The sequence below is a fragment of the Callospermophilus lateralis genome, chromosome 1 (assembly GCF_048772815.1).
Source record: "Callospermophilus lateralis isolate mCalLat2 chromosome 1, mCalLat2.hap1, whole genome shotgun sequence".
Classification (NCBI taxonomy): domain Eukaryota; kingdom Metazoa; phylum Chordata; class Mammalia; order Rodentia; family Sciuridae; genus Callospermophilus; species Callospermophilus lateralis.
Window position 1 is genome coordinate 97231142 of NC_135305.1, and position 25927 is coordinate 97257068.

General features: G+C 38.6%; 1 protein-coding gene across 1 annotated transcript in view; it reads right to left on the reverse strand.

The window, feature by feature from the left end:
- Nucleotides 1-25927, reverse strand: part of Gli3 (GLI family zinc finger 3) — a 257609-nt gene that overhangs the window by 84557 nt on the left and 147125 nt on the right. The window contains exons 4-5 of the mRNA XM_076864152.2: nt 3054-3259; nt 84-230 (exon numbers count right to left, since the gene is read on the reverse strand). Of these exons, the coding sequence (XP_076720267.2) occupies nt 84-230; nt 3054-3259 (353 nt within the window). The remainder of the gene's footprint in view (nt 1-83; nt 231-3053; nt 3260-25927) is intronic.

The window sequence follows — 25927 nt, forward strand, 5'->3', positions numbered from 1 at the left end:
CTTTCCATTTCATAAGTTAGTATTTCTCACCCCCACCCCCACCCAACCCCACCAGGGCTTTAGAAAATAGCCCTGTCACTTACTATCCATGGCATGAAGATATTCCATGTGGATGGCCCCTGCACCAGCAGTGGCAGCAGAGGGGAGGATGTCAGCATAGGGGCTGCGCTGGCCGGCCAGCAGGGCCATCTGGTGATAGTACTCCGCAGGGCTGACTCCAGCATGGGGGGCTAGAGGAGGAGACAGAGAGGCACAGTGACAGTTGGAGGAACTAGACACTTTTCTTGAGGCATCCCACGTCCACCTGTCATGCACCCCTTGAATGCAATTTCTTTCATGGCTCGTTATTCCTTTAACTCAAACTGTGTTAAGTATCTTTTATTTGAAAGTAAAACTGAAGGAACTGAAAGAATGAAATATGTTATAAAGTTTTCGTTGTTCAGCTGAAAAAAAAAATCAACAAGAATTCAAAATGATTAAAATGCATCCCTTAAGATGGGGATATATTCTGAGAAATATATCATTAGGGGATTTTGTTGTTGTGGGAACATCATAGAAGGTATCTAAGCAAACTAAGACAGTAATGCTATCACGAGGTGCTTTAATCTCATGGGACCTTCACTGTACATGGATCTTTCATTGTGCATCCATCTGTTATTGACCAAAACATTATTATGTGGTACATGGCTTTGTGTACAGAACCACGATTGACCTCCAAAATAAAACGGTTTCTTATACCAAATCACAGCATGTTCACATTTCTTACAATAGTAGACGACTCAGACAACTGTGATATCTTTCCAGACATACTTAAAATACTTCCCTAAGCTCTTGACAGGAGTGTCTGAGTTAATGTTCACGAACACGAGGAGTCAGGGTTTACCAGAAGAAAAAAAAAAAAAAAAAAGAGCACAGTTTTAATGACACACAACTGAATGATAAGCTGCAATTTCATGTTCCATAATTTTAAAGCTCTCTTTTCCCTTTTTTTTTCATTACAAAATCAAAAAGAAAATATACCTATCAATCTAGAGCAATTTACTGGCAAGAGTCAGCTTTATATGAGTGGGATAAAAATTGGTTTCCACCTGCCAATTTATGTGCAAAAGCAGCAAGATATTGTAGCAGTTCTGAGGGTGGCCTCCAGAATCACAGAGATCTGGATTCAAACCAGCTAGAGGAGGTTGTTGAGAGCAAAAGAGTAAAAGCATGCATGTAAAGTGCTTAGCACATAGCATCTGATCAATAAAAGTTAGTGCTACAATGATTATCTACCAACACCAGCATTCTGGCAAGAGGTCTGTGGATTTTTTATATTTATGTTCATATATTTTTTTACATGGGACATGGTAAAGATAGAAATATTTTTAAAAAATGAAAACAGACCACAGGAGGGAAATAGTAGAGGCATTATTTGATTGAGTGTTAACTGGAGACCTGAGAAGCAGGAAAAGGAAGACATGTCAACCAGTGGAAGGATGCTTTATCCATTCTCATCAGTCTCATCATGGAAAGCAGATGATAAGCACGCTTTTCAGCAAAGTGACTAGAAGTTCAACTTACCCCTGATCAGATTAAATTTCCACAAGCCAGGCATAATTCCAAGTCCACTTTGAGCTGCCTCCTGCCCGCCCTCTGTGTGCTCTGCTTGCTGATCATTTCCACAACTCCCAAGCACTCCGCAGAGATGATGCTCCATTTCTCTCATTGCAAAATCATATCCAAAGCAGAAGAGCTAACTCATATTTGACTGTCTCTAAGTTTTATTTTTATTTTTTAAATGGGACTCTGGTTTGAATGGCAAAACTCACTCCTTGAGTAGAGTACCTTACATGTATGTTCATTGCATTGAATCAGGAGAAAACAAAACAAATACTGTTGGAAGACAGCTATTCCTGGGAACTCAGTGGACTGGATACTTCCTAAGAAATGTTGTGTAGCTTCCCACTGTGCACAATCACCCTAGGAAGCAGTTGGCTTGGAGAACATGGAAGAGGGTGCATAGAAGGCACATTAAACATTCTTCAGGGAAATGGAGGGCATGATGTTTCTCTTTGCTTTCAAAACAATCACAAGTGACCTGTAATCTGTTGCATAGAACTCATAACCTCCTATCTGCAATTAATAAAACTCATGGGACTCTGGATCTTAATTCAGAGTTCAGCAATTATGGGCAAACAGATTTGTACATGTGTGCAAAAGACTGGAAATAATTTTCCTAAATATAAGGAATGGGTCATAACTTTAAGCTCTAATTAAAAGTCATGGGAAGAATAATTAATTGGGAGGCTAACAGAACCAACAGGAATATATGAAGTGTTATAGAAATAATGTCTAAATTTATTTCTTTTCCCATTCTTCTGATTACAGTTTTTATTTCATATGGTCAAGAATAAAAAGTACATGTAACAGGTTTGGGCCATCACATATTCTGAAATCTTGCTACTCAGAGTGTGGTCCATGGACCAACAGTTTTGACATCACCTGGAAGGTTTTTAGAAATGCACAATCTCAGGTCCCACCTGATGTAGAGTCAATTCTGTCAGGATCCCTAGATGATTGTTACATACATTAATTTGTGAATTACTGATCTAATTTGTACATCTGTACAAATGTGTCTCTGAGATACAGAAAAGAGAAGTGTTCATGAGAAGGTAAGGAAAACGCTCAGGTTACCCATACACATGTGGAAATGGCTGCAGAGACAGTCTAATCATATATGGAGAGCAGAAGAGGATAGTAGTTAGGAGCAAGGATTGGGGAGTCAGCAAAACGTGACTTTGAGTTCCACCTCTGCCACTTACTAGCCATGGGTAAGTAGGTTCCAAATTAGTATATTCCTCTGCACCCTGCTATCCTTACCTGAAAAAGGAGATAACACTATCCACATAGAAGTGTTATGAGGTTAAAATAAAATCATGCCCTTGAAGCATTTGGTACTGTGTCTGACACATGGGAAACACTCACTAAATATTACATCTACTTTATATAATATCCCAGGTGAGGTGCAGGGGGAAGGCAATCTAGGGAAGCAGAATTGGCCTAAGACTTACCATCTGTAGGGCTCAGCCCCCGGGCTGCTGAGATCATGGAGAGGGATGGGCTGCTGTGCAGGGATCGGATGTAGTCCATGTAAGGATTAATATAGGGGTGCGGAGGGCTGAAGGGAGACTCAGAAGCTGCAGCAGGGTTCCGATGCGGGGAGATCCTAATGAAGGGCAGGTCTGAATACGTCGGGCTACTAGATAAGGCAGAAGGCCTGTGTATGGAGAAAATCAAACACAAGAGGTAAGCATGAGACAAGCATCAACATAGGCAGAGGCTGTCTGTGAAATAAAATAAATAATATTTTAAGTGAGCTTAAGGTGTCTTTGAGAAAAAGTGACAGGCACATATATTTCCAGTACTCTTACCTTAAAATCGGGACAGTACACTGAAGGTAGAATGCCGTCAGGCGATTATTTGGGCAAAGAAAAGTGACCACTGAAAAATTTCATCACACTCTGAATATAAGAAAATAAAGGTCAGCCTTTGGCTTCCCCCATGAGAAGAAATTCTAAAGAACAGGCAAATGAGCTTAAAGTGGTTGCTACAGTTAATTTTTAATTTAATTCAAACATTAGCAGCACCATTTAAAACTTATTTCTTACCATTAGGGGGTTGCAGAGAGAGAGAGAGAGAGAGAGAGAGAGAGAGAGAGAAAGAGTGTGAGAGAGAAACCCCAAATTCATCTGGTCTGAAGTCTAGGCACACCCATGACAGGGCTGCCCATAAATGAGAGGGAAGACTAAAATCTACAAGAAATGTGAAATTGGCCATTCCATATATACACGCACACACTTGACTGCCAAAGTACTCATGGGGTGAGTAAAACCAGTTTTATAAATTTGGGATTCACTGCTTTGAAGGCAGTTTCTTTTCTCTGTGAGAATCAGCTTTCTGCTTATGTCCATTTTCTTTCTTTCTTTCTTTTTTTTTTTTCCCCAAAACCAGGGATTGAACCCAGGGGTGCTTAAACACTGAGCCACATGCCCAGCCCTTTTGAATTTTATTTAGAGACAGGGTCTCACTGAGTTGCTTAGGGCCTCACTTAAGTTGCTGAGGCTTTCTTTGAACTTGCGATCCTCCCGCCTCAGCCTCCCGATATGCTGGGATTACAGGCATGTGGCACTGCACCAAGTTAGGTCCATTTTTCACATGACCTTCTAATTGGCTGTGTTTAGCAAACAATCAGCAACTAAGTACTTCTAGGATTAGAAAGTTGGCCAAGAATGGGATTTTGGTGGAGCTCCTGCCTTGGTTATAATGAGCTAAGGCAGAACGCAAGCTTTCAACAAATTCAAGTAAGTCATGAAATACTCTTTGCTGCCACCATCCTGGTCTGCTCTTGGAGACTCCTCTGCCTGGTCCCTGAACTCTTCCATACTCACCAACCCCATCCACCCCTGAAGTCCCTGGGGACACCATGACTAGAATGGCCAGTCTGCATAGCCCCTGCACAGCCTTGTTCCTTCCCTAGTGGAAAACATTTTGTGTGGAGAATCCAGTGAATTGGCTGAAAAGTTAAACATGGTGTTCTTCATTGTCCCCTTCACAGAGGGCATGGCCATAAGAGAGAAAGGCCCTGATAGAACCAAATCAAATGAGAACAGCAAATTCCTCTTATTCCACCGGCTTGAGGAGTAAAACGAAAGAGAGGGAGAAGCACATTTTGTCCTCGAGAAGCAAAGGCACTGCTGAATGGGTCCTGCCCTCACCACTCTGTCAGAACAGAGCCTTGGTGAACCAACCCGGGCCTCACTCAGTGCCACCACAGGTGCTGAAATGAGTGCGCCGAAGTTCAAGCGGAGAATTTTCTCTCAGCAGAAAATAAAACGAAGCTCAAGTTTGGTTGGGGGCGATTTCTTCATTATGAACTAAGAAAAAAATAAAGCTTTTTATTTGTTACTCAGATTCTACTTCCGGTGAAGTAAAACAAAAAATCCAGAGTTTACTGGATTTATAAGTCACTACCATAAGCTAGCTATTTCTTTACAAAACAATGCAAGGATTTCATATCCACTCAGAAATTAGCTGAATTGGGTATGTTTAAATTGATTAACCAGGATGATGTGTGTACATGTACTGATCCAACATATAGTAACTCATAAATGTATCACCCCGTAAGAATGCACAATAACATATGTGTCAATTAAAAAAATAAAAATAAAACAGCCCACCTGAGAAAATCATAAGATAAATAGAAACTGGCATGACCAATTGGAGCTCCCACCTTGGTTATAATTTTGTAGCTTTGTTACTACAAGTTAGCTTTGTGTCGCTGTGAAACCTGACTCCATTTAGACATGTCTATCACTGGGTAAATCCTAAGCTCCATTCAGACATGTTTGTTACATTACAGGGTAAGGGAGATTCTCAAATTCATATATTCTTTCCTTCTTTCTTTCTTTTTAGTGATTGAACCAGGGGCAGTCTATAACTGAGCTGCATTCCCAATGTTGTTTTTTTTTTTAAATTTTTGTTTTTTAAACAGGTCCCATAAAGTCGCTGAGGGTCTCATTAAATTGTTGTGGATGGCCTTGAATTTGCCATCCCCTGCCTCAATCTCCCAAGTCGATGGGACCACAGGCATGGACCACACCCAAATTTGTTTTCAACCAGAAAGGACAATAAATTCTTCCAATATGAATCAAAAAAATAATTTTTGCAAAACACAAACTTATTTGTAAGTTTATGCTGAGACACTAGCACAGAGAACACTGAAGAGCAGTGGCTTCAAAAAGCCCTTGGGATTTCACCTCCTGACAGGCTTTTTTGAACATAACAAATTCTGTCTGAACGATATGAGCTAAAAGCCAAGGGAGGTCACCACATTTCTTACTGGGGTTCTTTGATTTAGACAAAGATGAGAACCTACTATTTTTCTAAAATTCCAGAGTAGAAAAGAGTAGTAAGATTACCTCCAGAGGTCCAAATTCTATTTTGGAGAATTATGCACAGGAAGACAAATCAGCATCCAGAAAAATATGAAAATTATGGAGATCAGGCTGGAGTGGTCACCAATCCCAAAGAAAGCCAAGGATGCTCAGAGATGGCTGGCACTCTCCTCTCCTTGTGAAAGTCTGGAAACCTGACATCTGCTCTACTGTGTCACTCTCATTTGTCCTTTCCCACAGTCTAAAGGTAAATACTCTGCAAGCTTCCTGTGAGTTAGGGTCTAAGACCGGGCCATGGGTTCCCTGGCAGAAGCATTGGGTTCTGCTGGCCACACACACACAAGAAAGAAGCAACACCAGTAAAGAGTGTTTCTCCAGGATTTGGAGATGAAGTTGGGGTTCTTCACTCTATTGCATTCAAATGTGTTCCTTCAAGAGAGATACAGTAGAGGAGATAGGATCCCCCTTAGGTGGATGGGACATGCATTTAGATACGAGTGCAAAATAAGCAAGCTGATATCCCTCAAGAAACAAAACATCTAGTAATTAACTCCTATGAATGGAAAGTGATCAGGAGTTACAGGAATAGGAGAGTCCTTCATAAAGGTTACTCATTCGGAGATCATCAGGAACTCTGGACACAGATGTCAGACCTTCAGCACAGTGGGAAGCAGTAAGGGTGGGAGCCAAGCTCTGCTCCCAGCAGCTGTGTGACCTTGGCTATGATCCCCACCCTCACATTTTTGTACTTAACTGTCCATCAGGGAGGATACCTACTTTGAAAGCGTCTTGAGAAGTTAATATAAGTATCCCCATATACTGAGTCCAGTACATAATGAATATTCACTACATATACACGTCTTTATACATATAAAATCACAGGTAATACATAAATATATCATCATGTACATATATATTAGGGGTGCAAATACAGCATTCTATATTATTTCAAATAGTGAAATGCTAGAACCTTCTTTCTGTTTTTACGATTGTTTTTAGATTTACAGCAAAACTGAGCTACAGTAAAGAGATTTCCTGCATCTCCACTGCCCCCCACACATACACAGTTTCTTGCCATTATCAACATTCCCCACCAGAGCAGTACATTGTTTTACAACCAATGATCCTACATTGATACATCATTATAATGTGAACATCCATAATTCATGTCTAATGATATGTACCCAGCATTAGAGTATTACAGAGTAGTTTTACTGTCCCTAAAGTCCTCTGTGTTTCACCAATTCTTTCTTCTTTCCCCCACCTCTCAACCCCTAGAAACCACTGATCTTTTTACTCTCTTTCTAGTTTTGCCTTGCAGAATGCCACATAGCTGGAATCATACAATAGGTAGCCTTTTTCATGCTGGCCCCTTTCACTTAGTAATAGACATCTGTTTCCACTCTGTCATTTCATGGCCTAAAAGCTCATTTCTTTCTAGGGCAGGATAATATTCCATTGTCTGGACATAGCCCAGTTTATTTATCCATTCTCCTACTGAAGGAAAGCTTGGGAGATTCCTGAGCAGGTTCCTTGCAAAGCGAATCTGGATGCTTGAGCCTGCATTTTTCCCCTTCTGAGAGCATGTTGGAAGTGTGTCCTTGGGTTTCCCAAGGTTATCTGGCAATAGTCATAAAGTCACATGACCTGGTTCAGAACATAAACTAGGTAATTAAATGCAAGAGTTTTGAAAAGGAACTGGACTTGACCTCAAGTTCTGTCACTCACTTTCACTCAGGGATCAGTTTGTTTACACACAAAACAAAACCAAGAAGATGCTAAGAGGGTTGGAGTCCATGCATGTAAAGATGGGTACTTGGTGCCTGCTGTTTAAGGGAGCTTGGTAAATGTCTTTGTAAAACCAGCCAAACTTCTTTTCTTCTGATTCTAGACTCAGCAAAAATGTCCAAATGGCAATTTGGCTTCCTAGGAGAGCAGCAGCTGGTATTCCACTTCCCTTGCTTGTTTGATTTCTCACCGAAAGTTGGTAATATTAATTATGTTTCCACATCAGGCTCTTGTGAGTCGGGCTAGCATGATGTTTCTCTAGGGCTGACAAAAATGAGTTTCTAAGCCAACAACTCTGAGCATTCAACCTTGAACTACAATGGCTCTAGCAGCCGCCTGACATGGATGTAACTGTATATAAATTAGAGTCTTTCAATAAAGCTGCTTTTTACATTACCTAACAAATCCACTTTCAAATTCTTGGCAGCAAGATCATTTGTCAGTTATTATGTTTTTACCTGTAAGGAAAATCTGAGAGGGAAGGTTAAGCTTCTTAAATTGAACAGGTCAGATGTATGTTCACTACTGTGTACAGGAGCCATTCAAGATTATGACCAGAGGAGGGAGAATTCTATCAAAGGAAGAGGAGGGGGAGGTGGAAAGAAGGCAGCCACAAAGTCCCCATATAAATGACACATATTATTTTACAAACTATCTTATACTCGACCTGGTAAATGTTTGTTAAATTTATTAAAAATCTGCTTTTGAGGATTAAAGCATTGCTAAGAAAAAACTGGTAGGTGTCTCTCTCTTGGTTTATGTTTTCAGGAGATACACATAGGGATGGAACTGAAGATAACCATGGGCCTCCATCACTTTTTTTGTCTTTGTGGCTCTCCACAAAGCTCTGAGACTGTGTGCTCAATGGCTGAAGGTGTACCCAAATCATGGAGAGGAAAAAAACAAACAACAAACATTCTGGGAAAAACCCTGAAACTTAGAACTAATCTAAAAACAGACTTTCTGTGCTATTTATGCTGTAGCAAAAGATGACAGAAACACACCTGTGAGACTCCAAACAAAATCATACAAACTGCTGTCTGGAAACCAGAGATTCCCAGGTGAGGGTTGTCTGGGCTGCCAAGGCTGGGCTGAGGAGATGAGGTGTTGCTTCATTACTTCTGCAACTTGGCTCACGTATGCAAGGCCCCAGTTCCCTACACAGCAATAACATCTCCTCTATTGTTTCCACCCATGTGTCTCTCCAAGGCCATGAAAACATAATGAGTATGCTGCCATTTTGTTTCTGACTGCTCAATGGAATTGGGTATTTGTACATGAAACACAATTTTAGACAAGAAAAAAAGGTAGGGGTTATTTTTGTGTTTTACCCAAAGACACTAAAATATTATGAAGCTGTTTTTGTTTGTGGCCATAATTTGAATTCAGATTAATTTTTTATAAGACCATGAAAATAGATTATAATGAAAAGAGTAGAGGATTCTTATTAGAGCATTTTTAACACTATAGTATGATAAACTTAAAAACAAAAAGCACATATTGCAGGGAATAGCTGGACTTCTTAGCTAGAATGAAATATCATTATGTAATCTAATTCGTTACTGCCTTTTCATCTATCTTATTGGGTTACTAAAATGCCAAGATTAAAATCAGAGTGTTTAATCACTTGCATTACCCATTATGAGAGCATTAACCAAGGTTTATATGCCAGATTATTACAGTTTGTTTTTACACTGCTTGGAATGCTGGAAATGTATACACTTCCCCCTTGCTTCTCACTACTGAAGACTGAAATGTGTTGGGTTTTCGTTTGTTTGTTTCATTTTGTTTTATATAGCACAAAGAGATGCTGTTCCTCGTATCTAAGCAGTGGCCTAACAGAGATCAAAGGGGACTTACACCTTATAGTATGTTTTCAACATTATGAATCATTCAATAAAATCACAATATTATTAAACTACAATTTGTAGTAAAAATTTGGTTTTTCATTTAGTCAAAAGACAAATAATTTCAGTATTCACAACTCATACACTAGATACATCAGAAGTATGCAAAGTTCTATACTTTGTCTTTTGTTGAGTGCAAGGTATGGTTCCAGATAACCTCTGCCCTGGAAGAACCAGGTGACCCTGAAATTTAGATGGCTGTGGAAGTGATTTCATTTTATCTTCCTTCACCCCACAGCCACCACAGGCCCAGGGACTGGTCTTTAAGGGCTGAATCAGCTACCTCACTCCCTTGGATCTCCACTAATGGGATGTGCTGGGAGAAACTGGAGGTGGTGAGAAAGAAGCAAAGGTATGTTTTTCCCCCCTCTTTTCCTCTCTTCTAGCTACAGTTGTGCAGTGAGAATTCTTTCCCCAAAGCTACCGCTCCTGATGGGCAGCCCTTTTCAGCAGCTCTAGCCCTCACTGAATCACTTTTTCTTTACAAATCTACTCTTCTGGGGGCATTCTTATCACTTGCTCATCCCCTTAACTTTACCCCAAATCCACTCCATCAACTAGGCATGCTGGTGCACGCCTGCAATCCCAGCAGCTCAGGAGGCTGAGGCAAGAGGATTGAAAGTTCCAGGGCAGCCTCAGCAACCTGGCAAGGCCCTCGGCAACTTAGTGAGACCCTGTCTCAAAATAAAGAATAAAAATGGTTGGGGGTGTGGCTCATTGGTTAAGTGCCTCTGGGTTCAATCCCTGGTACCAGAAAAAAAAAAAAAAGAAAAGAAAAGAAAAAAGAAAAAAATCCACTCCATTACACTGCCAAGGCTTTAACTGATAATGTGGTTCCTTTCATCTTGCCGCTAAATAATGTTTCCCTTGACAGTTTAACTAACTTGTGCCTTTTATAAATTTACCATTTGATATTTCAATTTTTGAAAACCACTTGTATAGAAACACAGATGAATGTTTCAATGTCTATTCTTTGGACATATATTTTATTGAAAAATCCATCTACTAAGACACCAATATGATTTCAGCACTTGGAGAGCTTTCAAGAGACATATCACATGTTTACACAATCCTTGGCCCTAAAGAGTTTACAGTCAAAGAGGTAGACAATTACACCTAAGGAATAGGAGTGAATGTAGTCTGGTGAGTGGCAGAACCCAAAAGCATTAATAAGAGACCTTTAGGACATATCTTAGTCATGAAAAATATAAAACATGAACCAGCAGTAAAGGCAGATAGGATCTGAACAGAAGCAGCCAGAGAAGGCCCCATGTTGTTTAGTGTGCACACATTCACAATAAGGTAAATATTCCCTTAATAGGAGAATTTAAGGCTTATAATTGATTTCTTATAATAGAGAGTAATATTAGTTTTACTTGTGAAACATCATTTCGAGATATTCTTGAGAATGACTTTCATAACTACTTTTCATTTATATTTGAGAATAAAAAGAATTCATATCCATGAATATAAAAATTAAGAAACTATTATTTTTTTTTTACAAAAGGAGCCATTCTCTATATCCCAACTATCCACCTCTGACCAATGTCAACATTTTTTAGTATTTAATTCCAGAATTTTCCAGGCATTAGGCACTTTGTACATATTTCAAATAAAAATGATACAATTACATTTAAGTTTACTCTCTTAAGAATAGTTTTTCTATTGTCTTTTAACAAACTTTTATAAATATCATGTGTTGTGCAGTTCAAATCAAAATCACAATCAGTTATTATTAAATATCCACCAGAATGGCTAAGATTAAAAAAAAGTGACAGTGCGAAATATTGACAAGGACTTGGTGCAGTAGGAACTCTCAAACTATGTGAGTACAAGCTGGCACAACCTCTTGGAAAACAGTTGGACCCTGGATACTTGAGTAGATAAATTATGGAAGTTAGGCTTTTGTATATTAACTCTGGGCGGGAAGAGGCAGAAGCCACATCTAAGCCAATCAAAGGAACTTTCTGTGAATGGAGAGGCCAAGCAATCATTCACATTACGTTAGTCATATCCTTCTGACAGCTGAAAAAATGTTATATAAGTACTGTTTTGCAAGAGCAATGAAATTATTTATAGCTAAAATTGATTTTATTCCTCCCAGAGGAGGCTGCCAAAAGCAATTTGCTAAAAAAATTTCGGTAAATATTTCTATATTAATAGATTGTAATTTCAAGGTCAAAGAATTAAAAGAAAGTCTATCCAACCGACTATAATGTGCAATGCATTATTATTTTTAAAAATCCCCTAATGAACATATTATTGGTCCAAATAAGTACTCAGGAGCTAAGCAAACACCTTCATAGTTCCTTCTTCCTGCCCCAATTATCCAAAGTATAGAGAAAGCTCAATGTGTGTGTCTCTAACACTTTAGAAACAAGCAGAAGAGGGAAAACTAATGGGAAAGACAGTAAACTAGAGTAAAATGATAGCTGATAAATCCATTGTTTCATAACATCAGTGCAGATTACATTTAAAACCATTATTTTAGCAGCTTTTGATGTCATGAAAAGGTGTCCAAATATTCCATGCAAAGGTATTCCTGCTTTTGCAATGTGCAATAAATGAAAGAGAATTTTTTTCTTCTCTCACTTATTATAAAGTTTATTAAAAATTGCAAAAACATTAATGTTATGTAATTTTTAGAACTAATTAGTAATATAATTAATATGTACAATACATATTTGGATAAATAATATGTATGATATATTATATATAAAACATAATGTAATTAGCATAAATATAATCAATTATTAGGAGAATTAATATGTCACATTCATTTGTATAAATTCCACAGATACCACTCTGATTAGAAAATAGCTGTAGTGATCAGGAGAGATACTGGGGTGTCTAATTGTGATTCTTTCCTACTTTCTGTGCCTTGGGGATTGATGGAAACTGTCTTAGGAGCTGAATTCTGGCCCGTCCCATGGGGGACCCTCTTTCCTTGAGAACTTCCCAACCATTTGCCTTAAAGCACATAGACTCTGTCCTTTTTTCTCTTCTTGCCCTGAAATAAGTTTTTTGGATCAAATACTACTTTTTTTCCCTTTGCATTCTTTATCTTTCTCCAGGGTTGATGACCATGTGGAAGTCAACCCAGCCAAGCCCAGGAGACCAACTCTCAGTGGAAGCCTGAAACTGCAGATAGTACCAAACTCCATAGATACTGTTTCTTTTCTTTTCTTTTCTTTTTCTTTTTTTCCCTGGTCTTGGGGATTCAACTCTGGGTTGCTTCACCACTGAGCTACACATGCTCAGCCCTTTTTCTATTTCTAAATTGCTACACTGTCCCAGAACTTTCAATCCTCCTGCTTCAGCCTCCTCAATAGCTGGGATTACAGGTGTGCACCATCACATCTGGCTATACTGCTATTTTTTCCCCCTATGCTTCCATACCTATGATAAAGTTCAATTTATAAATTAGGTACAATAAGGGATTAACCACAATAACCAATGATAAAACCAAACAATTATAACAACATACTGTAATAGGTCATTTAACTTATGAATAGTGTTTCTGAAACTTTCCATTTAATATTTTAGGATTGAGGCAAGTGAAACCATGGATGGTGTTGGGTTGAGGGTACTACTGTATACAGAAAGCATTTACCCTGGCACCTGTCACAAGGTAAGTACTCAGTGGAAGCTGGCCTTGTGACCAACACTCTTATTCCTGCTGCCTCTATTACTAGAGCTCTGGGCTAATTAAGATCAAAGGTGTTTTGAAGTCATTGCATTCTTGTGTAATGGCTTCTCTCTAGGACCTCATAGGGAGTGAGCTGTCATAAAGCTGGGACAAGTTCAGATATTGGGACACCCTGGGCATTATATAAGAGCACCCCCATCTCACCTCTTCTTCTAACAAAACAGATAGAGGAAGTGACTTGATTTGACCTTAGTAAAATTGATGTGATTTTCCCCACCAAAGTCAATTCAAGAGCATGGTTAATATGTAATTTTAGTTCAGCAACTTCTTTTTTTTTTTGTGGTGCTGGGGATTGACTTTATTTTTTATTTTATTTTATTTTTAATAGAGAAAGAGAAAGAGAGAGAGAGAGAGAGAGAGAGAGAGAGAGAATATTTCAATATTTATTTTTCAGTTTTCGGCGGACACAACATCTTTGTTTGTATGTGGTGCTGAGGATCGAACCCGGGCCGCACGCATGCCAAGCGAGCGCGCTACGGCTTGAGCCACATCCCCAGCCTGATTGACTTTATTTTTGATTAAAAAAGAAAACTTTTTTTTTCCTTTAAAGATTGGGAAAACAACCATTTTACAGTTATCCCAAAGGACTTAAAATCAGCATACTACAGTAATGCAGCCATATCAGTGTTTGTAGCAGCAATTCATTCACAATAGCCAAACTATGGAATCAACCTAGATGCCCTTCAACAGACGAATGGACAAAGAAATGCTGTATATATACACAATGGAATATTACTCAGCATCAAAGAAGAATGAAATTATGGCATTTCAGGTAAATGGATAGAGCGGGAGAATATCATCTTAAGTGAAATAAGCCAATCCCAAAGAACCAAATGCCAAATGTTTTCTCTGATATGCAGATGCTAATTCACTATAAGGGGCAGGCTGGCTAGGGAAGAATAGAGGAATTTGGGATTAGAAAGAGGGCAGTTAAGGGAGGGGAGGGGTTTTCTGGGAGGAAGGATAGTACAATGAGTTGGACATTATTACCCTTTGTGCATATATGATTACATGACTAGTGTAACTCTACATAATGTACAAACAGAAGAATGAGAAGTTATACTCCATTTATGTATGATGTGCCTAAATGCATTCTACTGTCACATATAACTAATTAGAACAAATTTTAAAAATTATTTTTAAACAGAACATCATGATGAGCAAAGGTTTAAAAATGTGTGAAAAATTTCAAATAGGTTTGATTTCTGTGACTTTTCTGCCAATTTCCCACTCATTCTATAGATCCTTTTATGGGGGGGGGCGGTACTGGGAATTAACCTAGGGGCACTCAGCCACTGAGCCACATCCCTAGCACTTCTTTCTATATATTCTTTTTTAAGATTTTTTTTTCTTAGTTGTAGATGGACACAATACCTTTATTTTGTTTATTTATTTTTTGATGTGGTGCTGGGGATCGAACCCAGTGCCTCACACATGCTAGGCAAGCACTCTACCATTGAGCCACAGTCCCAGCCCCCTTTTTATATTTTATTTAGAGATAGGGTCTCCTTAAGTTGGCTTTGAAATTATGATCCTCCTGCCTCAGTCTCCCCAGCTGTTGGGATTATAGGTGTACACCATGTGCCTGGCTCTATAGATCCTATTTTTGTGGAAGTGTTCCACAACAGTACTCAAATAAGAAAAATAATATCCTTTCCAAAAGAAAAAATACATTAAGTAGAAAGATGTTGAAACACAGTAGCAAAGAAAGAGGAGTTCATTGGGCAACTGGGTCCCATCTAAACTGAATTAACTGCACTTAGAAAGCTACTGGGAAGCATGACATTTGCCGAGGTGTCACATTTTCTGCCACAGTAGAATCCTATTCATCATGACCTTCTTTTATAGAAACTTTTCAGCTTTACTCATGATGCCCAGGAACCAAAGGAACAAATAACCCTAAAGTACCCACAAGAGATTCCAATAGAATTGTTTATTTAAAAAGCAAGCCAGCTTTGCTGGTATCATTTACCTGCCTCATTTAAATAACTTAAGGTAAACAAGTATTTTTAAAATCTCAGGAGCACAGGTCAAGATGTTATTATCTAAGTAGGAACTCTCCCAGCAGGAGGTCTCAGTTAATGGGTGGAAATAATTAGAAACATGAAGGTGGATTCCAACAAATTAATGCTTGCTTCATGTTGCATCTGCTTACAGGTGTTCTAAAGGATACTTACACAGACAATAGGGTGCGTTTGAAATTCTGGGCCATTTCTGTATAAAGCATCACCACAAATAAGACAGAATAAATCTTTTGTAAAGAGCAGCCTGGTTCACTGAGCTTATAGTAGGTCCTGTGTGGATTTTTTCCTATATCATCATCACCATCATTATTACCATTATTTACCACCAACTATATTATCCCTTAGATCCCAAATTTGGATTGTCTCTTACGATCCTTGGTAAGATACACCTGACTTCAACTTTCCTTCATTCTTTGAATCATCCTTATTTTAAGTAAACAGGAATGTCTAACAAGGAACTATTATTAATGATCTCAATAATTCTCCTCTAGAATGAAATCCTCAATGTTTGTCAGGGCCTCTGGACTAATAGAGGTGAAAAAGGCAGGCCTTTTTAAAGTAGCAGGCTTTTTAGATTTAACTGGAAAGAGAGCTTGCTGGACTCTACTATCTGTGAACTAAGACTTTACATCCTAGACACACTTCTCAATATTCCTGAATCTCATCCTCTTTGCGGGTATAAACCTTTCAAAAAATAAATTCATTACACGCCTGAAATGTCAGCAACACGGTAGGCTGAGGCAGGAGAATCACAAATTCCAGGCCAGCCTCAGCAATTTAGTGAGATTCTGTCTCACAACAAAAAATAAAAAGGGCTGGGGCTATAGCTCAGTGGTAAAGCGCCCCTGGATTCAATCCCAGTACTACGGAAAAAATTAATAAATAAAATAACTAATTAAATATGGGAAAAGAGACTATCTTCTGTACGAGAAAACAATTCCTCTATATTATTTAGGAGAAAAGAAGCATTAATTTCCATATAAGGAGATACTTTTCTTAGGGGTCTTGTTATTTTCACAGAACTTTGCCCAGGACAGAATAGCATTGTTGAATAAAAATGATCTTGATGACTTGCTCTGGAGCCACAAAGTCTGCTCCGGTACCCCCTTATTTATAGGGAAAGCAAATCTTCAGGTTCTACAAGAGAGGAAAGATTAAACTAATTGGTAACACATAAATAATGTGAAAGAATTATTTGCTCATATTACCCTTGAAAAATCTGTGCATGATACTGGAGATATATTGGCAACAGTTTTGGGGCTTTACTTTATAAATCTGTAAAAATGAGAAAATTTTGTCTAAATGATCTCTATTCTATATACCAGGTTTAAAGTCCCCATTGGTCCTGAAATCTAACATCTGCAATTGTCCCTGGCTCTCATTGACCAGCTTTGACAATTAATGCTATAAAGTCTGAAGCTTGAATAAACTCTTGTTAAAAGTTTACTGACACATTATTTGTATATTCTACAAATGGGCTACAAATGAGATATCTTCTTTTCCTCTCTCCATTCCTCTACAACTGCACTGCCATCATCCTGGCAGCTGATGTCTTCTCTGGGCCACTCTGGTCTTCAGTTTTGATATCACTCTCAGGAGAAATGATAGGGTCTGGCTTTATGCTGATTGGATTTGGATGGTGATTGATTAGAAGAAAGTGGGACCACGAAGCCATGCAAAAGGTGCAATACTGAGCCACAAGCTTAAACACTAAAGGAGCTTTCACCTGTGAGTTCACAGCTGTTAGATATTTTTATATTAACAATATTTTTCCTATCCAGGTTTGTGCATTTTATCTTTATTCTTTCAAATCCTGAAATTGCTTGGATAAGAAAGGAGGGTTTATATATTACACACACAAACACACACACACACACACACACACTCTCTCTCTCTCTCTCTCTCTCACACACACACACACAGAGTCACACACATATACACACACATTTCTAAGAGCAGCCTGAACTTTTAGGGGAAATTGAAGAGGCTTTGTGTCAAGTACAGCTAAATCCAGCCTTTCCATATCAAACCTCTGCTAGAAAATTACTGTGCAGATGATAAGGCAGAAAGATATAATAAAAAGTGACTCTACTCAATTTACACTGCAATATTGGTATGACTGAATATTTTTCATTCAGGGGCCTGATAAAATCGCTAAACTGTATTGCAGATAAATAAAGGAGGCTTCTGTCAAGAATAAACACCATTAATCATGAAGTCTTACCCTCTCCGAGCCTGTGCTATGCATCTGCACAAATACACCAGCATAACCAGCACGCAACACATGCTTTTCTCCTTTATGCTGTTCCAAGCTGAAGATGTCCTCGTTTTTCATTTTCTAGGATTTGGGCCATAATAGCATTTTGAAAACATACTCTTTACATTTTAACTTTGCACTCCTGCAACTAGGTGCATTATTGTAATATATTTTTTTAAAGTGTCTAAGATCTTAGGAGAAAATACTTGACAAAGAGTTGAATTTTTTTCTGAATTCACATTTATACCCACATGTAATACATATATGATCTATACTGTATTTCATCAACTCTAAAATGACATTTATCTAAAGACTCAATGTTAGGTGCTAATGAATAAGACAATACTTCCTTATGGCTTACCACTTTTACTTTAGTTATTAAAATGGCTCTTTTAAAGTTACTCAAGACACAGATATTTGTATCCTCTACCACTCTAGTATGCACAAAAGGGGAAATAAAAACAGAATAATTTTATTGAGATAACCTGAAACTTCTGCATGACTGTCACTTCACCGATAAATGATTATAAAACACCACAGATTATAAAATACATCCCAATTTCAGAGCTGTTAAAAGATGAAAACAAGGATATACAACTTAAAATGGCTAATTTAAACATAGGAATAGATGTGTATTAGGCAATTATGCCATTCATCAAATACCTATGCAGATGACAGACACTGTTTTAACTGCTGTTATATATGCTCCTTTTTTGAATTCTTGATATAAAATGGGATTGAACGAAGAAAGTATACTTGGATGGATCAAGCAATCTAACAGTAAACATCTAACTGGCTTCAAATATACTCTAGCTTCAAAGTCCCTTTTTCTTTTTTTCTTTTTTTGGTTTTGTCTAGTTTATAAGAAATGATCATTATTTAAACATTGAGCAGCTTCCATTAAGGACAAGGTTTGCTGGTGTATTTGTGCTATGCATAGTCAGATAGAGGCTTGTAGGACATGTAGACACTAAGTGTGAAAATACGGTAACAATGCCATCCAATATGCAATTCAAAACAAAAATGGTATTAACTAAAATATTCTCAAGAAATTAAACAACCCATTATCTCAACACAACTACTTCAGTGAGCATCCAAGTCCATTTTTAAACACAAAGGAAAACTACCCCAATTTAAAGGCAAGAATGTGCACATATGCTTAAATAAGCTTATATTAACATTTTTTTGAGGCTTTCAACAGTAGAATATGGTATGATTTTCCAGTTACCTTTTCATTTCCAAGAGAACCTATCTGAGTCCACATTTCAGCTGTACAGAGAGTGCTCTGGCAGCTCTCTGATGGGAGGGACATGCAAAGTGCCACTTGGAGAGGACAGGAAAGAATGAGGGCTGTATGGGCAGCATATTGGCAGGACTTTCCCACCAGATCTTCATGTGAGAAAAAAGGAAGCTAGAAACTTTATGGCTTAGGAAAAAAAAAAATGGCACATGGGCACGCGTGACCTACAGCCACAGTGTTTTACAGAATGCCCTTCTAAGTTTCCACACACAAGAACAAAACGAAGCACAAATCTGAACAAATCTAGACATTCCCATAATCATTTGATATAACTACATTATATCAAACTTGAGAACAAGGCCCACTGAGGTCAGAGAAAACGTCCAATGACAGCCAGCAAGTGGCAGAGGTGAGAAGGAACCTGACTGAGGTCCACATGTATCACGAAAATGGTGGTTAACAGGTTTCAAGGATCATCAGAAGCCAAGTGCCAACAGAATTATGCTTGCATTTTCAAGGATTACACTTTGAGGTTCATGAAAACAGCATTATCAGGGACTAATGTGACCAGTACCGTATGGGAGAGAGGGCATGTGCTCAGAGGCAATTATTTAGCAAAGCCATAACCCAGCCCCCACCCACTATGAGGGATGCTTCTCTGTGCTACATGGGAAGTATCAGAGGAGCTATTTCCAGCTCTCTGGGGGATCTGGTTTCAGAGACCAATCCAAGCAAGAAGTACCTCTTCTAACCAAAGGAGGTTTAACTTCTGTCTCCCTAATAAATCCTCCCTATGTGTAGAACCACCATCATTGTTTAAGAAAGCACTGGAAAGACACTCACCAAAAAGTTTGCCCCGAGGATACCCAGCTATTTGAGTGGTCTCACAAAGGTCAGATGTCAAGAGCCCAGTTCAAACCAGGCCTTGCTAAGAAAAGTAGATCCCAAAGAAACCTATGCCCTTGCACACTGCTTGGGACTTCCCATTTTCGGAAGATCTTCCTTGTGTAAGTGGGTATTTACACTGTATGATTTCAATCAATAATTGTGTTCCATCATTTCTGACAAAGTCCTAGGTCTCTTTTTTAGGAAGTCTCAAGTTAAAACTACTCTGGGTATGTCACCAGTGAATGCAGGCTCCCAGTGAGGTATAGTGCATTTCACTTGCTTGTGAAGTCAAGATTCTAACGTGCACGGGCATACATGCATGCACACACAGGTAAAAACCGATGAACATATCTCTCACAGAACTTTGCTCTTAAGATAGCTGAATTTTGTTGAGTTATATGACACTGTTTTACCAGTACTAGTAACAAAGGTATAATGCATTAAAGAATGAAATATTTACTAGAACTTAAACAGATATGATCTTAAAATCTATCAATTGTTCATCTCTGTCCCAGTTATAAACCATGCTTCAGAAAATAATATATATGTAGAAGAAAAAGCAATAGCCATAATTAAAATAGCTGAATATTTTTTTTCATAGTTCAACACAGAGGCCCAATACATTCTGTGTGATTTAAAGATGCAAACATCTTAAATTCAGAAATTTAAATTATGAGATGCCTTAGAAATGAGAACTAACTTAAATGGCATGAAGGGGCTTCCCTCCCATCCCACCCAGGACAACTATGTTTCTAAAGTGGACAGGAATACAATAACCTCAATCCTCCTCCTTCAACTGCCTTCTTCACACTCAAAGGAAACCAAATGACTTAGTAGCCTCCTTCACTGATTTTAAAGCTAGTAAAGCTATGATTCAAGAGTAACCACGTTATTAAGCTGGCATGAAGCACTTCTCTCCTCGCTAATGAGGTTAAAAAATGTCTTTAGGTCCCCACATTAGGGGCACTTAGCAAGCACTCCGCTTGGCAAAGACCCATGGCAGATCGAAGCCATAGACTAATCACACAGGCTGGAATCAAATGGACTGGAAGAATTAGGAGACTTGTGGCTCCGAGGAATGTAATTCATGCAGAAAAGCGTTGTCAGAGCAGGGCCAGGGAACCTCGTGGGAAGAAAGCAAAATAAACAGTTCAACAAAGAAAACAAAGACGGGCCAATCGCCTTTTCTAAAGCTTGAGTACACTGAGACTTCAGTGGGTGCCTGCAACAAAGAGCTCATCAAAGAACACCCTTGCAAAGCAAACAGACCAAGGAAGGAGGTTTCCCTCCATACACTTGGAGGAAGGGGGTGGACTCTGCTTTTCATTACCTCCAATTCAACTTCCACAACTCCCTCCTCCCAACAACACCGAAACAACAAACAATAACCTAAATAACGAAGTCCTATGTCCGACTGGGCTAAAAGATGAGGGAGGGTGGGGGAGGGTAACAAATTACACATGCTGCAATGCACCTTTCCATTATTCCTCATTATCACTGGAAAGCCTTTGGAAGCACATGAACCAGCTAAGTTAGATCCCCACATCCTGCTACCCACACTTGGGAAAATGAAGAGCCACTCTGGAAATGGTCAAGGGCTCTCTCACAAACAGTACATGACATCAGCAATGGTGTAACTTTGCAACTGGAGAGAGTCTCTCCCCAGGGTTTAGCTTCTGAAGCAATTTGTATCTGCCTTAGCCCAGCCCCACGATTCCTCTATTTCCAGTGAAAACTTGACTTCGGCTACTCTTTCCTCAGTCCAATGACTATGCGTATCATGGCAGACTTAAAATCTAAAATCAGAGGTGCTCATATTTTGATCATTAAAACAAGATTAGAATACTTGAGGCTGACCTTTGTTTGCCCTCTTAACTGCTTCCACTAAGATGGAAGACTATGCTGTCTTTGACTGACAAGTTCCAATAACAAGACATTACCACAGGGAAAATGAACAGATGCGAGTGCAGTGTGTGTACACATACAGTAACATACTGAATCTACATAAAATAACATAAAATGCTTACTTTAAATAAATATAGCCAACATGTAAGGTCATGTAACGTAAATATGATTTAACATAAGGCTAATATCAATCAGTTATATCCCCGGGAAATGGGATATGAAAAATCAAAGTGCCGGTTAGAGGTCCAATTGCCTTTTTACAGTTTATAATTGCAAATTTGTTGCTGAAAAATTCCTCAGGTGTGTATATTATATATTGAAAATAACACTGGCTAGGAATACAGGGATTTTGTCCTATGGAGGAGCCAGAGGTTACTTTGAATAGAATTAAGAAGCATTTGAGTAAGGCAGGAATACTTTCTTTAAAGGCTATCTTAAAAATGTAAATCATATTCAAGCAACATGATTTAGTGATTTGTTTTGCAAATGAAGTAAATCATTTAACTGTTGGTGTTGTGCTCACCCAACCTCACCTCCACCTGATAGAGACACTGTTCACTCACGATGAACTTGGCAAGATTTGGATACTATTTGAATCCATTTCAGAGTATTGGTGGTTGTCATTTGGTGTCTAACTCATTCCCAGGTAGGGAGTGATGCACATTAACCTTGTCAAACCTGGGACTGGAGGTGGGGGGTGGGTGTGGGGATCATTTAATGTGCTGAGTTGACATACCTCACTCAAACTGAGTACTTGCTACCTAAAGTGACTGGGGCTGTGGTGAGAGCATCCGCTCCTTAGGAACAATTTACAGGTGCTGTCTAGAAGCCAGGCATCCTTCAACAGGTAAATCTTTAAAAGAATGCCTTAAAAAATAAAAAGAGAAAGCTTTCAACTGCAACTGCACACATAACTCACTTTAGTATTGGTTCAGAATTTTAGATGGGGGCTGTTTCTGTTCCCTGTAACAGTCCCAACCCAGAACTTCTTGTTAATGAATGCAGTTGCACAAAAAGTTTTAAATGTCAGTCACTTTTAAACATGTGAGATGCTGCATAACCCAGAATATTAGATGAAGGAATTTTAGGCAGCCTTTGGCTTTGGGCTATGGATCATCACTTTTTTTCTCTAGTGAAATGCACCATTCCCTAAGGCAATCTTTTTCAGCATGCTTTCTCCTCCTGTGTGTGCATACTCTGGGGTAGAGGAACGGGGAGGAGAAGGATGATTTTCCACATCAGAATTTTAAATATTGATGTAATATGTGATGACCTTCACTTTGGTCAGCACAGGAACCACTCAATATTACATTTTACCAAACTGAAATAAGCCTACTCATTACTATTCTGATATGCTTTTTACAAAGATCAGACCAAAACTAAAAATGTTTTTTTTTTTTTTCCCAATTTATTTCAGTGCAGCTAGTAAATACTCTATACCTTACTAAAGACTCTGTGGGTAAGTTTTAAACACTACCTCTCTCCTGCTATTTCCTTTTAGTGGGCTTGGATCAGGGAAGAGGTAAAAAACTAGCTAATTTGTTACTTAGTATTCAAAAAGTTAGCAAGCAGTTCCTGGAAACATATCTGCTCACATTTTAGTTTTTGATGGATGAATTTCCCTGGGGGCAGGGACAGGGATGCAACAATAATAAGAATGAATGACAGGCAGTCCTGTGTCATGGGCCTTTGTTCCCCTGGGGAAAGGACTGAAATGAACTCAGCTTGCTGTGCAGCTATAGGAAATGGCATGTCTTTGTTTAGTGAAAAGTGGGCTCTGTTACCTAAGTGAAGGAAAGATGGCCACATAGGAAGAGCTACAGGCAGCTTCAGTTTGGGCAGTATTCATCATGTAAAACTCACCTCCAAGTGTCTTCCCGTGGGGACAAATTCTGTTAAAGTTCAATTTTCTCAAACGCATATTTTGAAAAATAAATAAAACGGTGGCAGTAAATTTCTGTTTTCTTTGAAGCCAGGCTTAACATGAGTGGAAGCATTGTACTCAAAGAAAAAAGTCGGTTACAGTCCAGTACCTCCCAGGCCCCCGCAACAGGTTTGACAGCAGCCTCTATAGAGTCGGCGGCTTCCGGTTCAGTGAACGTGAATACTTCAGTCAATATCTACTCCCGGACCATGCTGCTGAGCACAGCACAAAGAACACAGGAATTTTATCCAAGAAGCTGGCGCTCAGACTCTGAATACACTTTATAATTAGGGCCCACTTCCCTGCAACTGAGGACCAAATTCAATATTTCAGTCATTAGAAACACTGTAAAACAGAACAAAGTATTATGCCCTTTGAGTACAATTTATTGGTTTCATGTTCATGTCTTAATGCAAAATACCATGTGTATTGGTTGATCTGGATTTATGTTGCCCCCATCATCAAAATTTTAAAAGTTAAGGAAGTGAAACTCAACCACATATTCATACTTAATCTGAGGGACTAACTATGCAGGTAGATGGCCTAAGGGAGTTCTTGAAAATTTGGCAGGCTTTAATTTTTTTCGGTTGATTGTGAGACACCATGACAAATAGGGTTCACTATCTTTTTTTTGAACTAAAATGACATGCAATGAAAACATCTTGGGAGTAGCAGCAGTAAAGGCTGAAAGTATAAAATATGATGCATGGCACTGGTTTTTTGTTTTGTTTTGTTTTTTTAAATAATAACACCTAAAGCAGAGAATGTGGCAAAGAGTGAAGCTAGATGAGGTATTATTTCAGAGCATGAGTTGGCAAACTATCTTTTAGCCTTCTCAGGTTATAACCTCTTTGTTACAGTTACTATACTCTGCCCTTGTACTGTTAAAGCTATTCACAGGAGATAGCAAACAATGGGCAAAACTGCATTCCAATAAAACTTTATTGACAAAACCAGTCTGTGGGCCTGAGCTGGCTCATAGGCCATAACCTAGTTTAGATGGTTCTTCACAGAACCTTCTGATAAGCAGACATCCAATCAGGGAAACTATGAAGTAAGGAGGCAAACCATGGGTATCTGAAAGAAAAAGGTTCCAGTCAGAAAGACACTGGGGTCTGGCTCAACATGGATTACATTCTCTTGGATATACTGCCGTAATCACCAATCATTGTTTACCCATGTTTTAATATAGTTTTCTCAGATGTAATTAAGTGTTGGTCCACATTCCATGGAGCTAATGAATCACAGTGTATAAAACCACACCTGTGTCTAGATACAGAAATTGCCCAGTTTAGCACCATAAATTCTACAGCGGTACACACTGGTATGTGTCTTATTATATTTTTGGCTACAAACAAGCTTATTAGTTCAAACACCTGAATGTAGCTATTTATGGCTCTTCTTCACACTGCCATATTTCTGCCTTAGAAATTTGCAGATGAATGCAGCCAGTGACACTGGGTACTTCCTTTCAAATGTGGTTGGAATTTAGTTGCGCATATTCATTAAGTAAAGTCTAGGGCTGCAAAGTGTATGGGGTCCATTTTCACTAGCAGAGCATGACAGTCATGAGGAAAGGGTTTGATACCTGGGTTAAAATAATGGCACCATCTACTCCTAACCTAAATGAGTTCTCCATGTCAAGGCCTCTTAAAATGAGGCCAATCACAGTAACTCCATCATAATCAACTTGCTTTAAGTATTATTTGAGATAACTAGAGAAAGTCTTTAAAATTGTGCCTCACTGACAAGTACTCAACATGAGCTTTAATCACTGGAATTTGTTTTCTTGTCTTATTTTGTTTGCTTTTGTTTTGTTGTATTTTGTTTTGGTTCAGCGATTGAACCCAGGGTACTTTACTACTGAGCTACATCCCCAGTCTTTTTATTTTGAGGCAGGGTTTCACTGAGTGCTGAGACTGACCTCAAACTAAAGATCCTCCTGCCTCAGTCTCCCTAGTCATGGGATTATAAGCAATTCGACACTCCTTTTTTTCATATATAATTTTACATATTTTTTACGTTCAAAATATGATTAGGGCTGGGGTTGTGGCTCAGTGGCAGAACACTTGCCTTGCACATGGGAAACACTGGGCTCAATCCTCAGCACCACATATAGATAAATAAATAGAATAAAGATATTGTGTCCATCTATAACTAAAAAACATTTACAAAAATATGATTAAAAAATTAATGTTCAATTTTACATTTATTTTCATGTTTAACTGTGTTTCTTTTTTTACTTTATCAAATTTTGGTATTCTCCTTAAATTGTCCATTTAAAATTGCTAATTTCCTTAATTTTCCTTTCATGTAAAGGGTCTGGGAAACAGCTATAAATATAAATAA